General features: G+C 43.9%; 2 protein-coding genes and 1 pseudogene across 3 annotated transcripts; 2 read left to right on the top strand and 1 right to left on the bottom strand.

Annotated features, from left to right (window-relative positions):
- Positions 1 to 1,145: 1,145 nt before the first annotated feature.
- On the top strand, positions 1,146 to 1,966 carry mrps28 (mitochondrial ribosomal protein S28). The gene has a single exon (XM_084005958.1). The coding sequence runs from the start codon at positions 1,176 to 1,178 to the stop codon at positions 1,731 to 1,733; it is 558 nt and encodes a 185-aa protein (XP_083862084.1). The 5' UTR covers positions 1,146 to 1,175; the 3' UTR covers positions 1,734 to 1,966.
- Positions 1,967 to 2,071: 105 nt separating this feature from the next.
- LOC311011168 (calpain-1 catalytic subunit-like) lies at positions 2,072 to 18,707 on the bottom strand. The gene is made up of 22 exons (XM_084005963.1): positions 18,687 to 18,707; positions 17,750 to 17,996; positions 16,284 to 16,353; positions 12,525 to 12,643; positions 12,308 to 12,441; positions 11,347 to 11,515; positions 10,731 to 10,814; positions 10,553 to 10,638; positions 10,405 to 10,479; positions 10,161 to 10,321; positions 9,091 to 9,260; positions 8,530 to 8,541; positions 8,239 to 8,450; positions 8,100 to 8,139; positions 7,290 to 7,355; positions 7,102 to 7,159; positions 6,788 to 6,852; positions 6,105 to 6,173; positions 4,817 to 4,895; positions 4,625 to 4,738; positions 4,010 to 4,068; positions 2,072 to 2,999 (listed from the first exon to the last, which is right to left on the bottom strand). The coding sequence occupies exons 2-22, from the start codon at positions 17,987 to 17,989 to the stop codon at positions 2,973 to 2,975; spliced, it is 2,109 nt and encodes a 702-aa protein (XP_083862089.1). The 5' UTR covers positions 17,990 to 17,996; positions 18,687 to 18,707; the 3' UTR covers positions 2,072 to 2,972.
- Positions 15,564 to 16,126, top strand: LOC311010818 (small nuclear ribonucleoprotein-associated protein B' pseudogene; annotated as a pseudogene). Its single transcript has one exon. The product of its transcript is annotated as a small nuclear ribonucleoprotein-associated protein B' pseudogene (transcript).
- Positions 18,708 to 21,968: the final 3,261 nt, after the last annotated feature.

The following is a 21,968-nucleotide window of genomic DNA, read 5'->3' as shown; positions in this document are numbered from 1 at the left end:
AACGCTGCAGACGTTATCAGTTGGTCTCCTATTGCAGCGGTATGCTGCGGAACGGGAGACCACCTCCTGTTGGTGGAGAGAGCTGGAAGCAGGAAGCAGGAGCTCTTAAGATGGCGCTGGTTTATATAGTTCACGGCTGCTGCCGGGGACCCCCTGGGGTACCTGTGGTTGTCAGCCAATAGGGCACCAGTTGTGTGACATTGCACTTCGCACCTAGGTGAGAAGTGAAACTAAAATGGCGGTGTAATTTTTAATCCCCTTTTTCCCTTTGTTCTGACCACATGTGTAGGCTTTTGTAGGCCGCATTGTGTAGTCCTACTGGTGAGGTCCCAACATATGTATTGTATGTGTTTAAATTGTAGATGGCGATAAGACAAAGGTAAGTTAACATTTAATTACAGCAGTAACACGAGTCTCCTGAAAGTGTAATTTACAAGTGATTGTTTGTTTTACTCACTCTCTGTCTTTTTATTTTTTTAAGTTAGGTGTTGCTGGCTGTTCCTGACAGAGGTCTCCAAGTCTCTTTTACTAGGTAATGATGGCAGCAGCAGACCTTCCGGATTACACACACTGCACCAGCCTCCCAACAAGAAGAGACCATGTGGAAGACCTAGACTCAGCTTCCAGGACCAGATGAGAAGGATGGAGGACTACAGGACCAGATGAGAAGGATGGAGGACTACTGGACCAGATGAGAAGGATGGAGGACTTCAGGAGCAGATGAGAAGGATGGAGGACTACTGGACCAGATGAGAAGGATGGAGGACTACAGGACCAGATGAGAAGGATGGAGGACTACAGGACCAGGTGAGAAGGATGGAGGACTACTGGACCAGATGAGAAGGATGGAGGACTACTGGACCAGATGAGAAGAATGGAGGACTACAGGACCAGGTGAGAAGGATGGAGGACTACAGGACCAGGTGAGAAGGATGGAGGACTACTGGACCAGATGAGAAGGATGGAGGACTACAGGACCAGTGGGCTGAGTGAGTAATCTCCCACAGAGACTAATCTATGTAATATGCCCGTAGACCGCGTAGGCTGGGTCCTCCAAAGGCTGCAGGAACCTAGCTCTCATCACGGCTGTTACGTCATATCAGACATCCAGCCGCCAGGTGGCGCTGTTGGTGGGTCTTCTCTACCGGAAGTTACGCTGTACTTCTTGGGACATCATGGCGGCCGTGTGGAAGGTTGTTTCTAGCTTCAGATGTGGAGTCCGGTTCCCCTCCTGCAGGTTCACCAGAACCTTCTTCAGCTCAGACTCTGGCGAGGCGTCCGGAAGCGATCAGCCCGCCGCTGACACATCCAGATCCGGCTTTGCTGCCGCCTTTGACCTGCAGTCAGAGCTCCGGCGGGAGGCGGAGAGCTCTGTGGCCGGAAGCAGCGGCCCCTCCTTCGGCCAGGAGCAGAGCTTCGCCTCGCTGCTCCGCCGGTCCCCGCTGATCCAGATGGGACCAGCCAAAGACAAGGTGGTGGTCGGGAAGATCCTTCACGTGGTCCAGAACGACCTGTATATCGACTTCGGCGGGAAGTTCCACTGCGTGTGCCGGCGGCCGGCTGACGGAGAGAAGCTGCAGCGGGGCAGCAGGGTCCGTCTGCGGCTGCAGGACCTGGAGCTCACCGCCCGCTTCCTGGGAGCCAACACCGACACCACGCTGCTGGAGGCCCAGGCCGTACTACTGGGCCCGCTGGAGGGAAGGGAGCCACGGGAGAACCAGAACCAGGAGTGAACGGGGAAGACTGTCACACCCTGCTGCAGTAAAATTAGAGGTTTTCTAAAGGGAGTCTGGCAGCTGCGGGACTCTAGACTGGAGGATTGACCCTGAACGTTTCTGCTTGTGTTCTCCATGAAAACGTTGGACTGATTGTGACCTGAAACTTCCCGATGTGAGGTTTTTCATTGGACTCTGCTGGACTGAGATCTGACTCGTGATTATTAAATAATAAATAACCTTTATATTCACACCCACGTGTCTTGTTTATGTTCCTCCAAGAGCTGTAGCTTGAAATCCCAAACAAAATACACAAACTAGTCATTTGTGCTGTCTTTACTGTTTGCCGTTCTGCATCAGGAAAAATAGGTCAAATACATCAGCTTCACTTTTATTTAATGAGAACAAACATCCGTTTCTGTTCAACAATGAGCTCTTTGATGAAGTCACATTTCAATTAGCTGAGAGGAGAATCTGGACTACATCACATATCCTCGTTCCTTTTTCAGATGGTTTACCTGAGAAGCCGACACCCTGCAGAAGAAACAGCTGTGGAAAGCAAAGTCAGAAGCAGATTTACAGTTTTTCACAATTGCTAAACCGTGGTGGAACAGGTTTATTGTTCATAGAATGCCAATGAGGGATCAGGACAAAGAGTCCAGAATGATTGACAGGTGCAGAGGACAGACCTGGAGTCTGTGTCTGGATTGTCAGCTTCCCTCCTCTGCACTGTTCCACATATTTAAACCGCATTTTAGTCATTCTATCATTTATTGCAATGAACCTAATTAACTTAATATCACCTCAAAAACAGTGAAGGTCTTTCTGACCTCTGTGTTCTCTATTCTATGGTGGAGAGTGAAACTCAGTAGTGTTTGATGCAGACGGCTCTGTGGAGGATGTGAAAACAGTGTTTGATGGTGAGCAGATGTGATTGTTTGATTTTGCCAGAAGAATCAGAGGTTTTGTGTTTCCAGTTTAGAGGGAAAAGGCTGGAAGGTTTCACCAAATGTATCTTAGCAGTCGTGAAAACTGTATCAGCAAACAGGAAGTGCACCAGCTCAGCAAAATAAGACACTCGGTGACATTTACAAAGTCATAATTATGTTAATGAGAATATGTATGATGTGGCAGCAGTGATCCTCCATACAGATGTTGGAAGACTTTGGTGATGTTAGTAGTAGTTATAGTAGTACCACAGTAGTACTAAAGTTTCTTCCTGTTGGAGGCACTTTGACTGATGGTCGTCCACATTCCTCAGCCACACATGGTCACATAGAGCCACTGAGGAGAGACAACATCACATCACTGTCACACTTTGTTTTCTCACATGTATTAAAATCCCTGTTGAGCTCAGCTTCAATAACTGAAATCATTGGTGTGAATACTGCTATGAATACGAATCAAACACATTCCCTCAGCTATTTCTATCACTACACTTTCCATTGCTGTGGTCACAGCAAACTCAGAACAGTTTTTGGTACGACACAATGTTTTAAAGTCCTGCTGTCATCCTGACGCCGCTGAATCCTTAATAGAGGAACCAGATGTTGCCTCCTGTGTCTGTGGTCTAGATAGTCACAATAGTCCAGAGACCAGAACTGACTATGTGGAGGAACCAGAGACTGTATGTGGTCCAAACAACAAGGTCACTGCCGTATTTTTGTCTAAATGACCTTATTTGGAGTGCTGATGGTTTCATGCGTCACATTTAACTCAAAAGTTACAAGGGTGATGAAACATGCTCAGCCCCGCAAGTAGAACAGTCAGCTGTTTGTTTGGTTTCCCACTCACAGCTGACCGTTCTACTCACAGTGGGTGAATCATGCACAAGGATTCTGTGAGTTGGATTCAAATTTGCCCACGTGAAATAATATAATAATACTAATAATTATTAGTATAAGAATTGCTTATAGGACACTTTTCAAAACCCAAGTTACAATATGTTTCTCACAAGGCAGCCAATTCAATAAAGAGAAATAAAAACAGATATACAGATATAAATCAAATGAAATTGACCCTCTGATCAAAGTCTGTTTGGAGAAAAGATTTAAAATTAAACCGACTGAATCTGAACCGACAACTGCAGGAAATAAACTGCTGAGCTGAAAAGCCTGCGGATGCTGCTCAGGGCTTCACTTATTCAAATTGAATAATTTTTGAGGTAAAAACAATGATTGTTATTTCTCAGAGAAAGAAGCTTGAATGGAATCAAAAATCATGTGATTAAAATGTTTAAACAGAGGAAACAAACATTCTCATATGTAGATGAACTAGCTGGATAAAGTTGGTACCTCGATGATGTTCAGCTCTGCTCTCCCTGTCCCGTCTCTGTCCAGCTCCTGGAACGCCTCTGAGAAATACACCACAGAAGAAGAAGCATTTTATCATGAACCCCATCAGTCTTTGAGGCTCTGTGCTGCGTTCAGGTCACGTACACACAATTATCATGAGCAGCTGAGTGGAAAAACAGTCTGGAGTAAAAGTAATACAATAATACAGAGTAAAAAAAAATGTAAAAGTCCTGCATTCAAAATGTTACTAGAGTATCAGCATCCAAATAATAATCTATGAAAATACATCATCATTTATGAGTTGATTATAGTTGTAATAATAACCTGAATCAGTCAAATGTACAATATTTACTCTCATAGAAGTAGAAAGTAGCAGAAAATGGAAATACTCAACTACCTCAACACTGTACAATCAACACATCTATCTAGATAAAAACTTTAATGTATAATTACATACATTTTTATTTACTCATATATACTTTTACTTATTTCTCTTTATATTTCTACATTTATTTTCTTAATGATTTACAGATTTATTCTTTATTATGGCACTACTAGGACTCCATACAGAGTAACTGAACAACATCACTTGAACGCAGCATCAGCTGAACGTACTGAACATGGCCTCCAGTTTGACCAGACAGCAGGTGAAGTTGTCGAAGTCGATGATCTCGTTGTCAGCATATCGAGCGACTAGCATCTGGTACAGCTTGTTGTTCAGTGTGAACCCTGAGGACACCAGAGGTCAAAGGTCAGTTCAGTGAAACTCATCACGAATGCTGCGACATCAGGATCAATAAGACTAACCCCCATTTTCCAGTGCCAGACGCATCTCGTAGGAACTCATACATCCGGATTTATCCAGATCAAACTCTCTGAAGATTCCCTGCAGAGTGACCATATTCACATGACACAAAATAAACATTGGCATCACATGGTGGTGGTGGTGGTGGCAATGGCAGTGGCTACAACGGTGGTGGCCATGGCGGTGGCTATGGTGGTGGCTATGGCGGTGGCTACAACGGTGGTGGCAATGGTGGTGGTTATGGTGGTGGTGGTGGCTACAACAGCAGTGGCAATGGTGGTGGTTATGGTGGTGGCTATGGCGGTGGCTACAACGGTGGTGGCAATGGTGGTGGTTATGGTGGTGGTGGTGGCTACAACGGCGGTGGCAATGGTCAATACAATCGCTGGCCCTGCCATTCACCATAGTCACAGGGCGCCCATGTTGCTCTTATGTCACGCTCAGGGAGGTCAGGTAGTTATATAGCGGTGGTCCAAACATTTGACTTGGTAGCTCAAGTGTTGAAACATATACATTTTCTGAAGATCCCCAACATAGTTTAGACAACTGGACTGAAGGTTGAAGGAATTGGGCTAATGCTAAAACTAGATCAGGTCAACTAATGTGGAGTGCTAACGTGAGCTAGCGTTATTCAGTTCAGAGGGCTTTACATCTGTACAGAGTACGACATCCTTTGTTATGTACTGTTTCTTTGCCAGGTGAAGACGTTTTACGGTCGGTCAGACGAGTTAACACAAATATTACTTGGCAAAAAAATGTAATACAAGTCGTAAAAAAGTAAAATTATTACTAATATATCAAGCTCATACAGGCTCATGTTAACTTTGTTGAATCATCTCAGGACCTGTGTCCACATAGCGGCCTTTTCTATTATTTTCAAGAAGCAGATGTAGCCGTCAAAATAAAAAGCACTGCAGCCGGCTTCTTTTATCTGAGTGCTCCGAGTGCAGAAAATGAAGGGGACGCTTGTTTTTTCTGTGTCTGTCTGATCTGAGCTAACAGAAAGTAGCCAAATAAGCTTTTTGTGAAGTGAACCAGTGAGATGCTAATTCCTGTTGGCCTACGAAAATGGCATCCCTTGCAGCAGCACTCTATTGGCTGTGTGTTAGTCAAATGCATCCTGGGAGTTGTACTTGGACCTTGTCTTCATGCCCACAGGCTTCTTGAAACTTCGACTATTTATTTCTAAGCACATATTTTGGAACAGCTTTCCTTGTTTTATTTCATGTTTCATCTCAAACTGCAGATTTCGTAAGGTTCCGTCTTTGAAGACATTAATACAGAACTTACCAACCACTTCCTGATCTTGTTCCAGAGAACCTGAAACTCCAGCAGACCGAGTCGAGCGCTGCCGTCTTTCTGAGCTTGAGTCAAGATTGATTTTTTCATTTCAACAAGTGAAGAAGACTGAATAGCAGACAAATAGAATTTAGTAGAATAAATACACTGCTGAAAAACCGTTACACCAGAAGAGCTGGACAGGACCGTAGAAGGGCATCAACTCAGCCCCAGGACCGGTATCTGCTCCCTTGTGGAGGAGGACCAGGAGGAGTGCTGCCAGAGTCCTAGAACATGACCTCCTAAATCATCCCCTGCTTTCTGGTCTGTTTGACTCTAAATGGACCATAATTGACTAAATGAATATCAGGCTGGATTGAAGAAGACTTGAAACTAGAGACTATGCCCATGAGCTAATTTTTTTTTTTTTAAATAAAAAAAATAAAAAAATAAGAAGACTTGAAACTAGAGACTGAGCCCATAAGCTCATGTTTACTGAGATAATAAATCAAGAGAGAAGTAGGCTAATTTTCTCACAGACTTCTATACAATCAGAGAGGAGTCGGCCTCTGGTGGCCAGCAGAGAGAATGCAACGTTAAGAGACTTCAGCATCGGCTTCACTGTTTACAACCGGAGGTTTTCTCCTGAGCAGAACTAACAGACCTAGAAGAACCAGCAGGCAGAAGCAGGATACGTCCATGAGGCTGACCATGCCTCTGCAGGACTCCATACTGAAACCGTCAGTCTGAAGGTCTCTGTCTGTAAACAACAGAAGAAGACGTTAGAAGTTGAGAACAAGTCAAGTGTTGTATTGATTTTAGCGATTTATGTCTTGGATTCTAACCATATTTAACTTAAATTGTCTTAAATAAAAAAGAAGAATTTACAGATTGGAAGGCTGCTGGATTACAAAAACAAATCATGATTACATTCAGACGATGCACTAAAATATCTTCAGCAATTACAGGAAGTTTCATTCATCGGATACTAAAGAGCATCAGAAGTTACGTTTCGAGACGACTCGGTTGAGGATGGTCCTGAGCTCTCGCACTGAGATCTCCATGTCCTGATGAGGAGAAACATGTTTATACTTACTTATTTGCACATTTTTACAGTTTCAGATTTAATCTTTTCAGGAAGAACCTGTTTCATTTAAGTTTAATGAATGAGTAAAGTATTATCTATTCAGAACTCACGTCTCCAGAGAGCTGAGCAAACATGGACCTGAAGGAATCATCGACGTCGCAGTCTGAGATTTCCTCCTGCAGTGAAGAAGAACGACAGGGAGGTCAATGTATCATAGACATAGATAAACACACACCATTATAAAAGAAATTATATGAACCCAAAGACTTGCAAATATTCAGTTATCAATGTTTGTTTATGTTGTGATTATGTAAACAAAGACGATGAATAGTGAATTTGCTTCAGAATGAAAATGTAACAAGATGTTCAGCCTGCCTAAGATTTTAATTAATTAAATTAAGAAGAGCTGAAATCTAATGTTACAAATAACATGAAACATTTTAATTTGTCTATAATACAGAGAGTTAACAGCTGAAGAGTATGGAGTCATAGGAGTGCTATAATAAAAAATACATCTGTACAAGAGTAAGAAAATAAATGGGAATATGAAATAAACAAAAAATAAGTAAGTAAAGTAATAATAATATAATAAAAATAATAATAATAATAATATAATAAGTATAATAATAATAATAATAATAATATAGTAATAATAATAAGTAATAAGTAAATAAAAATGTAATATATATATATATATAAAATTGACATTAGATCAAAATATTGACATTTATATATAAAAATATAAAATGTAAACATTTATGAAAATGCTTAAAATTCCACAATTTCTTATATATATTTTTTTTATTTATTTCTCTTTTTATTGGCACTCCTATGACTCCACAGTAGAGGAGCTGATCATTACTGACAATTAAAAGAAGTTGTTAATAAAAATGTCATCTAACGAAATACATTTTTTTTACCTCTTCTGGAAAGTTGGCCACCACATCGTCATCCATCTCCCTGCAGAGACAATCACAGCGTCAGCACTCCTTCAATCACTCCACAGAGTTTAATAAGCTAGAATAGTAAAACGTCTGGTTCTGGGTCTGATAGACTCACTCGGTCTCGGACTGTTTCTCGGTGAACACCCTAAGGACGAAGTCGGCCTCCTTGGAGGGTTCGAAGGTTGACGGGACAATCAGGTACTCGCCCGGTGGGAGGCGGAGCCTGGTGCTCACCTCGCGCAGGTTGATGAAGGTCTCTGAGCGAGCGCAGGAGGAGTGGCGCAGAAAGAAGTCTTTCTTCATGTGGACGCTGGGAGAGCCTCGGTACTGCCGACAGTCAGACAAACGTTAGCTTTTACAGATTAAGTGGGAAATATCCGTTTGTGTGGAGTGCAGAGTGATTCACCTCTTCAGGAATCTGGGAGGGAGAAAAAACACAAGAAGAAAAGTCACAAAACAAAGTGATAAGATCATGCTATCATGTTAAATGCTAGCTAAGTGATGCTCTGTGGTTACTATGGCGTAACCAGCTGGTTGCTAAGGTGTTGGATGCACAGCCGTTATCATGTTCCTAGGGTTGGGTGTTGGTTATTAGGGTGTAAATGATAATAAATAATAATCCATCCATTATCAACCATTTTTCCTGGCAATGTACACCTGGACAAGTTGCCAGTCTAGCACAGGGCTGACAGGTTAATGGAGTTGAAGTTAATTAAATCATATTATTCAATATAATTAATCATATTTTTATTACTGATTACTTCCGATCCTATTCCAGTAACTGCACCTACACAATTTTGGTGCTTGGATTATTCATATCTATTGTTTTGATTGATATTGATAATTATTTATTATACAGATCCCGAGCTGCTCATGTGTTGGTGGTTACTATGGAGATTCTATAAGGGCTGTTTGGGTGTACTATTGATGTGCAGCAGCCAGAAGGAGCTCATGTTTGATGTCTGACCTCGTAGATGGCGAAGCCAATGGTGTGCACGTCTTGGCCATGGCGGCGGTAGCGGCGGCGGTCTTTCTGCATCAGAGCCACCAGAAAGCTGCAGGCTGCTTCGTCGTCCTCTGGGTCGTCGTCCTCCTCCAGCAGGGAGATCTTATATTGTGGGTTGATCCAGAACGTGTCTAGAAAGGCAAAGCATCATGAGATCTGTAGATCTAAAGAATTAAAGGATCGTGTGCACATCAAACCCCAGCTGAGTTCAGGCGTATGGCGTTTATAGGAGTGACATATGAAAGAAGAAATCTGGTGAGTAAAAGAAGAAATGTAGAAATATAAACATAATTACATTTATAAGAAAAATTATAAACATTTACATTTATTAACATATGTATTACTTAATTTATTTCTGTATGTGTTTAACACATTTGATAAAATATTTATTTGTATAAAAATGACTATTTTTTCGTATATGTTTTTGCACTTAAATAAATAAAGGGATAACAATAATGAATTACATAATGTTAATATAATAATAATAATATTAACTACATAACAAAAATTAAGAATACACAGAAAAAAAATGGTCATTTATATTCAATATAAAGTGTCAGCATTGAAGTAGGAATAATTTGCAAATATCTTTTTTTCAGTGGCAAACAAATGTTATGCATGAAATAATTTCACCTGGGTAATCATTGTACTTGGCCAGAAGTGATTACTGATGCATTTAAATAGGAATAAACAGAGGATTGTGTCTGAATACTAAATATTCCAACTTTATAGGCAACAATGTATATGTATATGTGTATATATATATTCACAATTATTTTCTTATTATATATTATGGCACTCCTATGACTCCTCCATACAGGTGCATGTCCCCATCTATTATAAAGGGAAAACATCTTTATGTCATTCTATTTAAACTGTATCTAAGCTGTTTCTGTATTGAAGTTAATATCTTCATTGTGTTTGTAGATTAGTCTATTGTTTGACTTTGTGTTTAATAGTCCAGTACAATTCAACCCGTCTTGACCCGTTATTAATGGTTAATAAGGGATATATATTCTGAACGTCCTTACTGGGATGGTTCCTGCAACCCCCAGCGGTGCTTCCTCTCCTCCAGCCACCCTCAAACATCGTCGTGGTCCAAAAACTGGAGGTGTCCTGACTGAGAGCATCAGGGGTCAGATTACAGATCTCCAGCCGGGAGAACTGGCGGAGAAACTCCTGGAAAGACATCCTGAGAGACAGAAGGACAGGCAGACATGTTAGACTCTCCATCCTAAAGCATGTCTCATATTGAGCTCCACAGTCCAAACCCACCAGAACTCTCCGTCCTCCATCCTACAGAGCAGCTCGTCTTTCTCGTCTGAGTCCACGGAGCTCCACTCCGACGAGCTGAAACATGACACCATCATCAATAAAACACATATGAACCATTCCTTTTAAAGTGTAAAACTAAGGGACTGACTTGTCACTCCAGGCTCCGGTCCACTCCACCTGACCCCAGGGGTTTCTGATCCGGATCAGACGCTCCTGGCGACCACGGTAGTCCACCTGCAAAGGACAGGAAGACAAACATTTGGGGTCTGACACAAAGACTGGGTCCTGATGAAGGTCTGTGCTTGATGTGACGACGTGGAGTTCACCTGTCTCAGTCCTGTCACAGAGTAGGCGTGACCTTTCACCAGCTTCTTGAAGGTCACCGCCTCCATGTCCAGTGCACTGGTGATCTGAGGAGGAGACAGGAAATGAAGACACTAACGCCACGCTCATCTAGGACGCAGACATGCCACAACCAGTCCACCACAACCAGTCAACCACACCCAGTCAACCACAACCAGTCCACCACAACCAGTCCACCACAACCAGTCAACCACAACCAGTCAACCACACCCAGTCAACCACAACCAGTCCACCACAACCAGTCCACCACAACCAGTCAACCACACCCAGTCAACCACACCCAGTCAACCACAACCAGTAATCCACAACCAGTAAACCAGGGAGAGGACGTAGGAGACAAGGACGACATCAGGATGCAGAGGACGACTGGTCAGAGAGATGAGGGACTCTAGTCTGCAGTTCAGTCCAGGACCAAGGACCATAAAATAGAGTCTAAGGTTGAGGGTGTTTTGTAGGGTTACATGCTTAGAACGGCCTTCTACATTAAAACCAGCCGGCATCATAACGTGGATGAAGAATGGTCAAAGTAAAATACATAAATACAGCAAGGATAGAAAGTGAGTTGTCATAGTGACTGACATCTATGGAGCAGCCCAGCAGTGATCCTCTCTCCAGAGCTTTACTGATGATACGATGAAGGTCTCTGGGAGCTTTCTTCAGCTCGTACATCTCCGACACGCCGCCAGTGAAGTCCTCGAAACCCTCAGTGGTGCTGCCGCCTGACAAAGCCTCGTACGAGCCGTTCAACCTCAGAACACACAGGAAACACAGTAAACAGACAATAAACACTCAACAATGAACATTCAGTAACAAACAATCCATTTATAATCCACATATACAAACATATAACATAAAATAATTTACAGACAGACTAAAGAATACAAGTTGAAGTGCCAAGTAGAAGCAGATAAATATTTTATAAACAGGAACTGGTTTCCAAAGAATCACTCTCCAGTGCTCTTAAAATCCTCTAGTGGGATGAAGCTGGACAGCTTCAGGTCCGGCTGCAGCATATTCCAGGTTGAAGGGGCAGAGAAGGAGCTCAGTACGTGCTGAAGGAACATTAAAGGTAATGAAGGCCTGCATTGTAGGCCTGGGGTGTATTCTAGAAAGCAGGCTCAACCCACCTTGAACCGAACCTTGAACTCTGAACCTAACCTTGAACTCTGAACCTAACCTCATCATCAGTCGGAGTTGTTTTGGTACATGCGCCGGTGACATTGACTTGACCGATGTACCGATCCATTCCACTTCACACGAGCTATTGGTTTGGCCATTTTTTGTAAGAGAAACAAACAGCTAACAAATCTTTGTCCAGTCCAGTGATTTTCTCAGTATAGACAGGCTTCACTGCTGGGTCACCACCGATCAAATTATGTTTTTTGTTCTATGTTTTCTTTTGCAGGGAGTCAGCCAGGGAGTTTTTTCAACAGTTTAAAGTTTAAGAAAAAAAAAATACAGAGTTGCTAAAGCTCCTGATTCTTCTCAACACACAGAGCTTTTAAAATCCTTTGGTCAGCAGGTTGGTAGATGCTCTTACTTGGCGTAGGCCTTCTCCAGCAGGGCGCTCCAGAACTCGCTGCCTTCAGCAGAGTGAACGAACATCAGCTCTCCGTCTTTGACCGGCAGACGGTCATCGATCACCACGTCCACCCACTCACCAAACTGCCAGAACTACAGACGACCAGATAAGGGATTTCACTTCATTGTCATTTAGATTCATAGTACGCATGGCTTCAGAACAGGTGGATTCTCACCTGGAAGTGGAATATACCGGCGTATTCCTGGTTGAAGCTCTGACCGTGAGGAACAACCCGATGAAGAAGTCGGTCATTCAGAGTCAGAGAGCCGATAGCAGCAAGCAGCCAGCAGTCACCTGGAAAACAAGCAGTTTATAGACACACTTCAACCATCTGCAGAACCAGAGTGAATCCACTTATAAAGATACTTCAACTATCTGCAGAACCAGAGTGAATCCACATATAAAGGTACTTCAACTTTCTACAGAACCAGAGTGACTCCACATATACAGACACTTCAACTTTCTACAGAACCAGAGTGAATTCACATATATAGACGCCTCAACTGTCTTCATTCCTGATTTTTGTGTGTCATTTAGTATTTAGTATTAGTATTAGTGACATCTAATGTGAAATCCTGAGGTGATGAAGATCATGCCTCTGATTGGAGGAACAAATGAAGTTCTGACATGGTTACAGGAAACATTTGTGATGCAGCAGTTTGTTAACTTAACATCAGCTGGGTCCATTATCCTGAAGGCTGATGGTCTGTGGGGACACCCTGATGCTAGGCTAAACGCTAACATCAACAACAACATTAGCTATTTTCACATTGAGCTGCTAATGTTTCTGGCTAATGGAGTTTCCATCCATTCACAGATCAATAAACTCATCAATAGAAGGTCAGACCTGTTGGGCTGAGTGCTGCCTTCATATGCTTCTTGTAAGATCGTTCACTGTATGTATGTTATATATTCTGTAGATACATATATGCAGGATATATATTTATACATATAGGTGGGAATCGTCAGTCACCTCACGATTCGATTAGTATTCAGCGGGTTTAAACTTTAAACTCTAATATATAACATTCAATAAAATAATTCCCCCCATGGGCGGTCTCGTGTTTCCTCCTTCAACCTCAGGTCCTCTACCAGAGGCCTAGGAGCCAGAGGGTTCTTCAGTATGTTGAATGTAAAATGTAAATCCTGGACTTGGCTAGAGCCACTGTTCCAGTTTCAAGGAACAGGATTAAAGCCCAGATTGCTCCGAGTTACCACCGGAACCAATGATGTCTTTACTCTCCACATCTTTTCTAGCTCCTCTTTCCTCTTTCTTGGTCTTTTCCAGGCTTCTCATGTACTTTCTTCCTGATGTTGCTGTCTGATTTTATATCTACATCCATCACTACTGCTGATGTCCGGTTGGTTAGCCATCACCAGATTATCAGTCTGGATCGGGAAGTCCCCCGGGATCTGAGCTCAGTCATTCTCGACCACCTTTGGATGTGTGTTCCATTCTTACCTCGGGACTTCCAGCCCATAATACTCAGCGCAGATGTTCCTGTACACTATGCAGCCACTTGGTTATGGTGCTTCATATACGCCGTACCTGCCTGCATCTTACACTCTGCTGTTATGTGCTGGACTCTCTCAGGAGCATCTTTGCAAGGCCTGCACCTGGGCTCCTGTCTGGTGTGGTATACCCCAGCTTGCACCTGGGCTCCTGTCTGGTGTGGTAGACCCCAGCTTGCACCTGGGCTCTTGTCTGGTGTGGTAGACCCCAGCTTGCACCTGGGCTCTTGTCTGGTGTGGTAGACCCCAGCTTGCACCTGGGCTCTTGTCTGGTGTGGTATACCCCAGCTTGCACCTGGGCTCCTGTCTGGTGTGGTAGACCCCAGCTTGCACCTGGGCTCTTGTCTGGTGTGGTAGACCCCAGCTTGCACCTGGGCTCCTGTCTGGTGTGGTAGAGCCAAGCTTGCACCTGGGCTCCTGTCTGATGTGGTAGACCCCGGCCTCTATTGATCTTGTGCTCAGCTGCTGTTCTTGTGCTGCCATGATTAGTGCCTCTGTGCCTTTCTTCAGACCAGCATTTTCTAGCCACTGGTTTGGTTTCTCCCATCAGTCACTTCTTCAATCTGTCAGTGGTATATGCCTTGCAGGGGTTTGTCCTTCCATTGTGGTACCCCCTCTTCCTTGTCCTCTTCATCCTCAGGCTTCTGCTGACTGAGATAATCACTTAGCAGTTAATTACCTGCGACCTCCTCCTGATGTACTCCTGGATCTGATTGTTTCATCCTGGATAGTTGCTCTGTCGCTAGTCTCGCTTTGCTAGCCATTTCTCCACAGTGGAAACGTGCTTAGATGGAACGTCGAGCCCTGTCATTAACATGTCTGATACCCAGCAAAAGAAAACTCTGCATAAAACCTTATAAAACGTATGTCGACTGTGTGACAAGAACAAAAAACATAAATTGGTCGTCGGTGACCCAGCGGTGCAGCCTGTCTATACTGAGAAGCACACTGGACTCATTAAAAACACAGAAGATTTGCTAGCTGTTATTAGCTCTTGCAAAAAAATTACTAAACCAATACACAGTACCAAAACAACTCTGACTGATGACGGCCGTGTCAGAAAACGGATCAACATCGGGCATTAGTATAAGTTGCTAGCTCTGAGGTTGCTGCTGTTGTTTCCCGATTGGAAGGGAGTTTGAGAACAGAACCACAGAAAGCGGAAGGGGAGGAGTAAAGTCTGACTTCCTTCCTCCAGGGGCCCGTTTCAGAAAGCAGGCTCAACCAACTCTGAACCTAACCCTGAACTCTGAGTTGACCAACTCTGAGATGGGCAACTCAGAGTTTTCGGTTTCAGAACAGCGGTTTTGAATTAGTTCAATCAACTCTGAGTATGTAAACTCTGAGTTAAGCGCGTGCCTGCCAACTCTACGAAGCCATCATCAATGGAGCTCTGATACTACAATTCACCATGGCAACCGGGAGAGCGTTATTAGATATTACTTTGTGTTTGTGGAGAAAACGAGCTCATCCTGAGAAAGCGGAGCAACGTAACTGCAGGAAAGTAGAGATAGTTGGCGTGGCAGACAATTACTGCCTGATCTAATATGTATAACTGAATAAAACAGTCGATTGATCCAAAAGGTGATAAGGCTTTATGTTCAGCATCATAGAGTGACTCTGTGGTGTAATGGTTAGCATGGCTTCCAGTGGTGCAGGTGACAGAGTTCGACTCCCGTAGTTCACAAAGTAGTGCAAATACATGAACATGATCCTGTGTGACTGGGACGATTTCAAGAAGATCAAGCCAAAGAACTCGAAGAAGCCGTACGAGAGGAAAAGAGGGTTCTGGTTCTGCTGAGGGGGGAAAACCTAGTCTCTAAGACAGTTGAGGGCATGCCCCCTAAAGATGGCATAGCACGTGTGTCGTTGGCAGGCGTGGCTGGGGGTCCAGGTATGGGTTCTGCAGCAGGTCTTGGCGTTCCTGCAGGAGCTCCAATGCCGTAGGCTCCAGCAGGACTCGCTGGGCTCGTCAGAGGGGTGGGCGGACCTTCGCAGCAGGTGATGCAGGGCAGAGGAATGGTTGCCACGGCAGCCAAAGGAGCAAGTGCTGCTGGCACTGCCACACAGTACCTGCCTGAACGAGGAGCCCCACCCCCCATGGGCAGAGGAGCACCTCCTCCAGGTATGACTGGCGCGCCCCCTGGCATGATGCCCCCTATGAGTCCTCCAATGGGAATGCCTCCAGGTTCAGGCGCTATCATGGGGATGCCGCCACCGGGCATGAGGCCAACAACCCCCCCGGTAATGTATATACATTACTAACTATTGAAAAGTTATTATTTAAATAGTTTTAAGATGGCACATAGGACTTCACTCAGTTTCCATCAGTGTCTGTTGAACTCTCTGTTTACTCTCTGACTCATAGTCAACTAGTCTCTTAGCAACCGTCGTCAGGGAAGTTCCCTTAAAACTGACTCACCCAGTGCTCCCTGACAGATGTCCGTCCTGGTGGCTCCACCCACGATGAACTGGGGGTTCTCTGTCAGCTCCTGAAACAGCCAATCAGAGACAAGTGTTTGTCTTACATCACATGTCTTCAAGACACTCAGACACAGAGTGTTTGACTTATCGTTATGATTGTTATTCTCACTGTTATTGTCTCTAGAATTATCACAATGTCTCACTGCAACACAGGAGCTGCAGGAGAGGTCACACACGCTCTAGCACACACATGAACAAACACATGTACACACACGCACACATACACACACACAAAAACACACCCACTATGGCGTCAGAATCGTTTCATATTACTTGCGCAACTATCAACTGAACGCGTCACACCCGCGTGCTTTGACGCCTGTGCAGCACACAGCGCTTGACGTGTAATGTAGTTTCCTCATTGACTTATAATGGTCACGCGTTCACGCGCACGTTCACGCGTGATGGCTGCTGCACGCCTGTGATCACATTACGCGGAGTAACTACGCGTAACATTCATGCGTTTTTTAGCGAACGCACGCATTAACGCTCGCATGAAGATAATTGAACATTTTTGTCAGGCGCTCACATGTACGCGGAAACGACGTGCGCAGACTCTGTCACGCGTAACAAGAAGCTGCGTACATATGAAGCAGCGTGCGCACGTCTGTCTGTCACTGTTTGACAAATGTTGTTACGCGTTCACACGCATGGGCGGTCGCAGATTCTGATGCTGCGCGGCCGGAAGTCGATCTGCTGTGCGCACCTACTCCGCGTAACATGAGCGTGTAATGTAGTTGCCTCCCCTGGTTGACTGAAATGAACAGGCCAACTACATTACGCGTTCAAGTTACGCGGAGTAGGTGCGCACAGCAGATCAACTTCCGGCCGCGCAGCATCAGAATCTGCGACCGCACGTGCGTGTGAACGCGTAACAACATTTGTCAAACAGTGACAGACAGACGTGCGCACGCTGCTTCATATGTACGCAGCTTCTTGTTACGCGTGACATACAACCTGCGCACGACAACGCACGCACGCACGCATAACAAAGTAACCATGCGTTCACACACACGCTGCTGCGCGTCTTTCTAAGTGTTTTGACATCGATTTACCTTCATACACCCACAGACATACACACACAAACGCACACCCCCACACCCACACACATACACATACAAACACACAAACGCACATCCACAAACACACATGCACACACACACACACACACGCACACGCACACACACACACACACACACACACACACCTGAATGCTCTTATGCTTCACTTCCTGCCACAAACAGGAAGCAGCGTATGGTCCAGCCAATCATAGGCCTGAGATTAAAAACAAAGAGTGTGACAGTTAGCTGGACAAAGAAGTGGCTCATGGACAGAGTGTGAGACCATGGACCCATGAAGAACACCATTTGTGTCTCTTTGTAGTCGTCATGTTTTGGTTCTTACCGTCGGTCTTTTCCATTCCACCCCCCTGGTTTTGGCGGTGAATGGTCCGAGTTCCTTGAAGCCCAGTGAGGCCGGTTCTGCGAGGAACATTGGGTCCTGGAACAGGGATCCATTCTGCAGACAGTCCTCCTTCAGGACCTGGAAGTCCTGGTTCAGGTAGCGTATGGCCTGCTGGACCGAGCCCAGACCTTCAGCCCTCTGCCGATCCTTCTGGATCCGTCCAGACAGGCCCCCAAACATGCTGACCCTCCTCAGCACATCAGAAAAAGTCATCATACGTAGGAAATATCATCAATGACATTCCTCAGTCCAACTGGACTGTGTTTAATGATAATTAGCTAATGTTAGCATGCTAACGCATGGTATATATTATCTCAGCTAAACTTATGCATTTGTCTCAGTACAGAATCACAGTGTGTCACAATTCAGCAGATCCTTCAGAGGCTCACTCGTTTCAAATGCAACATTCTTTCTCTGGATTCGGAGGACTCAACTGATGGACCCTTCAAAACCCAAATTATGCCAAGTTTCGGGGACAAATGCACTTTAATCAACATGGCGTCAACGAGCGGATCAATAGTGGTGGCTGTGGCAGAATATACATGAAATATTGTATGTCATGCACCAATGGTACCAGCAAGCATATCCTCCATCAGATTCCCTGCTTTCATTTTAATCAGGTTAGTAGTTAGTAACCTTTATATACAGTATTTTCTTGTCAACCGCAGCTAGTTGTCGAGCTATGGGAGCAGCAAAGGTGACCAAAACAGGAAATCCTCTGTAGATCATTTCAGACGCCGCTCGTTTCGGCCTTTGTGGTGTTCAAGGGACCCAGCCGACGTACAGTGCAAAGGCCTCCGAAGGATGCGGTCGCTGAATTGTGACGCAGTTGGTCATGTTCCATCAGATCAGAAAGAGAAAAAATATACGTTTGTACCTGATCTCTGTCCAATGAGCTCGTAGGAACCTGACAGGAAACAGAAGTCTGGTTAGTTCATTTGATACAGGTGACCAGTTGACACCTGGATACAGGTAGTTCATACAGGTATGACGTGGTCTGTTTGGGATAGCTCATACAGGTACATCAACAGCTGTATACAGGTAGATCATACAGGTACATCACCAGCTGTATACAGGTAGATCATACAGGTACATCACCAGCTACAAGTAGTTCACACAGGTACATCAACAGCTGTATACAGGTAGATCATACAGGTACATCAACAGCTGTATACAGGTAGATCATACAGGTACATCACCAGCTGTATACAGGTAGATCATACAGGTACATCACCAGCTGTATACAGGTAGATCATACAGGTACATCACCAGCTGTATACAGGTAGATCATACAGGTACATCACCCGCTGTATACAGGTAGATCATACAGGTACATCACCAGCTGTATACAGGTAGATCATACAGGTACATCACCAGCTACAAGTAGTTCACACAGGTACATCAACAGCTGTATACAGGTAGATCATACAGGTACATCACCAGCTACAAGTAGTTCACACAGGTACATCAACAGCTGTATACAGGTAGATCATACAGGTACATCAGCTGTATACAGGTAGATCATACAGGTACATCAGCTGTATACAGGTAGATCATACAGGTACATCAGCTGTATACAGGTAGATCATACAGGCACATCAACAGCTGTAGCCTATACAAGTAGTTCATACAGATATGAGGAACATCTCTATGAATACATTAAAATTTCAGTAGGGAAACCCAAACTATAATTCCACTTAAAGGAACTCCAGGTAGATCACACTGACACAGACTAAATAATTCATTGTTGAGTCAGTCAATACTGAGGGAAATGATTATCTGCAATCTGATGGTCTGAGCTTGGTCCTATCATCATTGTCCACTCAGATCAATGAGGCACACTGAGAGCAGCTGACTCATCACTCTGAAAGCTCTCTGTGTTTTCTGGAGCTCCACCAAAATATCACTTTGGTACCAGTCTGGTACCAGACTCCTACCAAAGTGTCCGGGGGGGGGGGTCCACTGGCTGACTGGTCTGATTCACGTTTCCATAATACTGAAAATTCTCCTCAATTTCTGCCTTTATAATCTGATTCATGGTCCAATATTAAATCCATCTTGTGGACCCGGTGTTGTGCCAGTGTAGGTATCCCCGACAGAAATTGTTTCCCCTGGCTGCGGGAGCTACTTCCTCTGTCTATTTTGAGGGGGGGGATACAAATTCTGGCAGACAGGTAAACGTCTGAAATAATCTGTTTCCCCCCATAACTTTGTTTATAAGAGAAGAAACCTGCTCATAATCACAGAGGTTATAGAGTAGTATCTAAAGAACACACAAAATAAATAATTTGATCCTCAGACTTCATCTGTCTACTATAGTATATATAAACAAACAATCACAGTGGTCGTGATTTTGGATATTGACGTATATTTAGTTCGACAAATTCCATACCAGGACTTGAATTACAGCGTGTTATATGTCAAATCACATGAGGAAATGATTACCTTCATTTTGCCGTTCAGTACTAGTACAACGTTACGACATACAAAAGAATAAAATCATAACGCTGTTGCTCCGCCTTCAGGCTTCCGCCTGAATGAATGCGCGCTACCGCAGCCAGGGGAAACAATTTCTGTCGGGGATACCTACACTGGCACAACACCGGTCTCACAGCGGGACCCTGAGTCACAATCTGGTTTTCTGACCTAAACCGTTTCACTTATACATTCGTTGCTCAGCTGTTTTAAACCTGTGTTTTATTTCTGTTAATCGAATGTTTTCAGTATGTTATGTCCATCAAGTGTAGTGTTGCGGAAAACTCCAGATTAATATTTCTACGTTTTACATTTTACTGTAAATAACAACGTTTGGCCTGTAATATTTACACTTAATTTGCTGTGAATAAAAGTCCATTCACCGAATGAGCGTGTGACACAGCAGGACCTTATTGGTTAATAAATGCCATGATGTAAACAGTTTTTGCTGAATCGGCTTGAATTCAGTGAAAACACAGCTGATCAGTATCAATGAACACGTGCTTCTTTTTACCTGCAGACGTATTATAGACTCACAGAGACCAGAACAGTTCAGACGACACAGATCAGTTCAAACACTCACCGAGATGATGCAGCTTCTGGATGCTGTCAGGAGCCTGCGGGAGTATACTGAGCAGTACTAGAACACTGAGCAGAAGTACACTGAGTGGAATAGTAGGCCTACAGGCTGCAGAAGTACAAGGTCCAGTAGTACCGGGTCCAGTAGCATAGGGTGCAGTACTAGATGGTGTTGTGATGCTCTGCTGCAGGACCGAGCCCCGCCCGCCGAGAGGGGCGGAGTTTCAGCAATATTATCATCATCGTCATCATCATCATCAACACAACTGTGATTTAAAGAGACCAAACACCAGCTGTGATCCTCGTGTTTGTTCTGGAAATATCAGTAAACAAATCTACTGTTTTTTCCACCTCACCATAACATTTATAACTGCCACCTTAATACACAGAACGATGACGTCATCACTCTGATCTCTTCACTTTCCTTTGTTTCCTCTGATGAGCGAAACAGCGCCCCTCTGGATTAGAGCGGCACAGCGTGGTCAGAGACGGTACTGCACAATGATATCTACTTAAATCGACTACTACTTTTATTAAAATAATGAAATATTAATTAGAATATTATTACTATGATATCCAATATCAACTGGACAAGAGTAAATACATCAACCATCACGTACTCTGAATTTAAAAAAAGTATTGTACACTGTAGTATATAATATACTGAAGTATTTATTATGGTTTTTACAGTAACTAACTGGCAGCAATTAACAAGTAACTGTTAATTACCATAGAACTACTGTATTTATATTTACAGTACTGTTTTTTTAACTGTAGAATAAACAAATAATTAAACACTGTGATTTGTAATGGTACTGTATATGGCATTACAGTACAGTAAACCATGCTGTTAATTTGTTAACAATCACTGTAAGTATAGTTTTCTACTGTAAAAATGAAATACCGTATTACTGTGATTTAATTATCACCCATCCATCATCAACCGCTTATCCTGTATTCAGGGTGTCGGGGGGGGGGGGGGGGTCAGGTCGTCAGTCTATCACAGGACCAACATGTAGAGACAGACAAGTAACCAGTCTATCACAGGGCCGACATGTAGAGACAGACAAGTAACCAGTCTATCACAGGGCTGACATGTAGAGAC

This window comes from Eutrigla gurnardus (assembly GCF_963514095.1).
Source record: "Eutrigla gurnardus genome assembly, chromosome: 3".
NCBI lineage: Eukaryota > Metazoa > Chordata > Actinopteri > Perciformes > Triglidae > Eutrigla > Eutrigla gurnardus.
The sequence above is the reverse complement of the archived record's forward strand: the minus strand, read 5'-3'. Positions and strand labels throughout refer to the sequence as shown.

Coding starts and splice junctions, on each gene's coding strand:
- mrps28 (XM_084005958.1), top strand. CDS start 1,176: ATGGCGGCCGTGTGGAAGGTTGTTTCTAGCTTCAGATGTGGAGTCCGG.
- LOC311011168 (XM_084005963.1), bottom strand. CDS start 17,989: ATGTTTGGGGGCCTGTCTGGACGGATCCAGAAGGATCGGCAGAGGGCT. Junction 12,442..12,524: donor CCGGTATATTCCACTTCCAG/GTGAGAATCCAC, acceptor GGTCGTCTGTAG/TTCTGGCAGTTTGGTGAGTG. Junction 10,815..11,346: donor TGCTGGGCTGCTCCATAGAT/GTCAGTCACTAT, acceptor TCTCCTCCTCAG/ATCACCAGTGCACTGGACAT.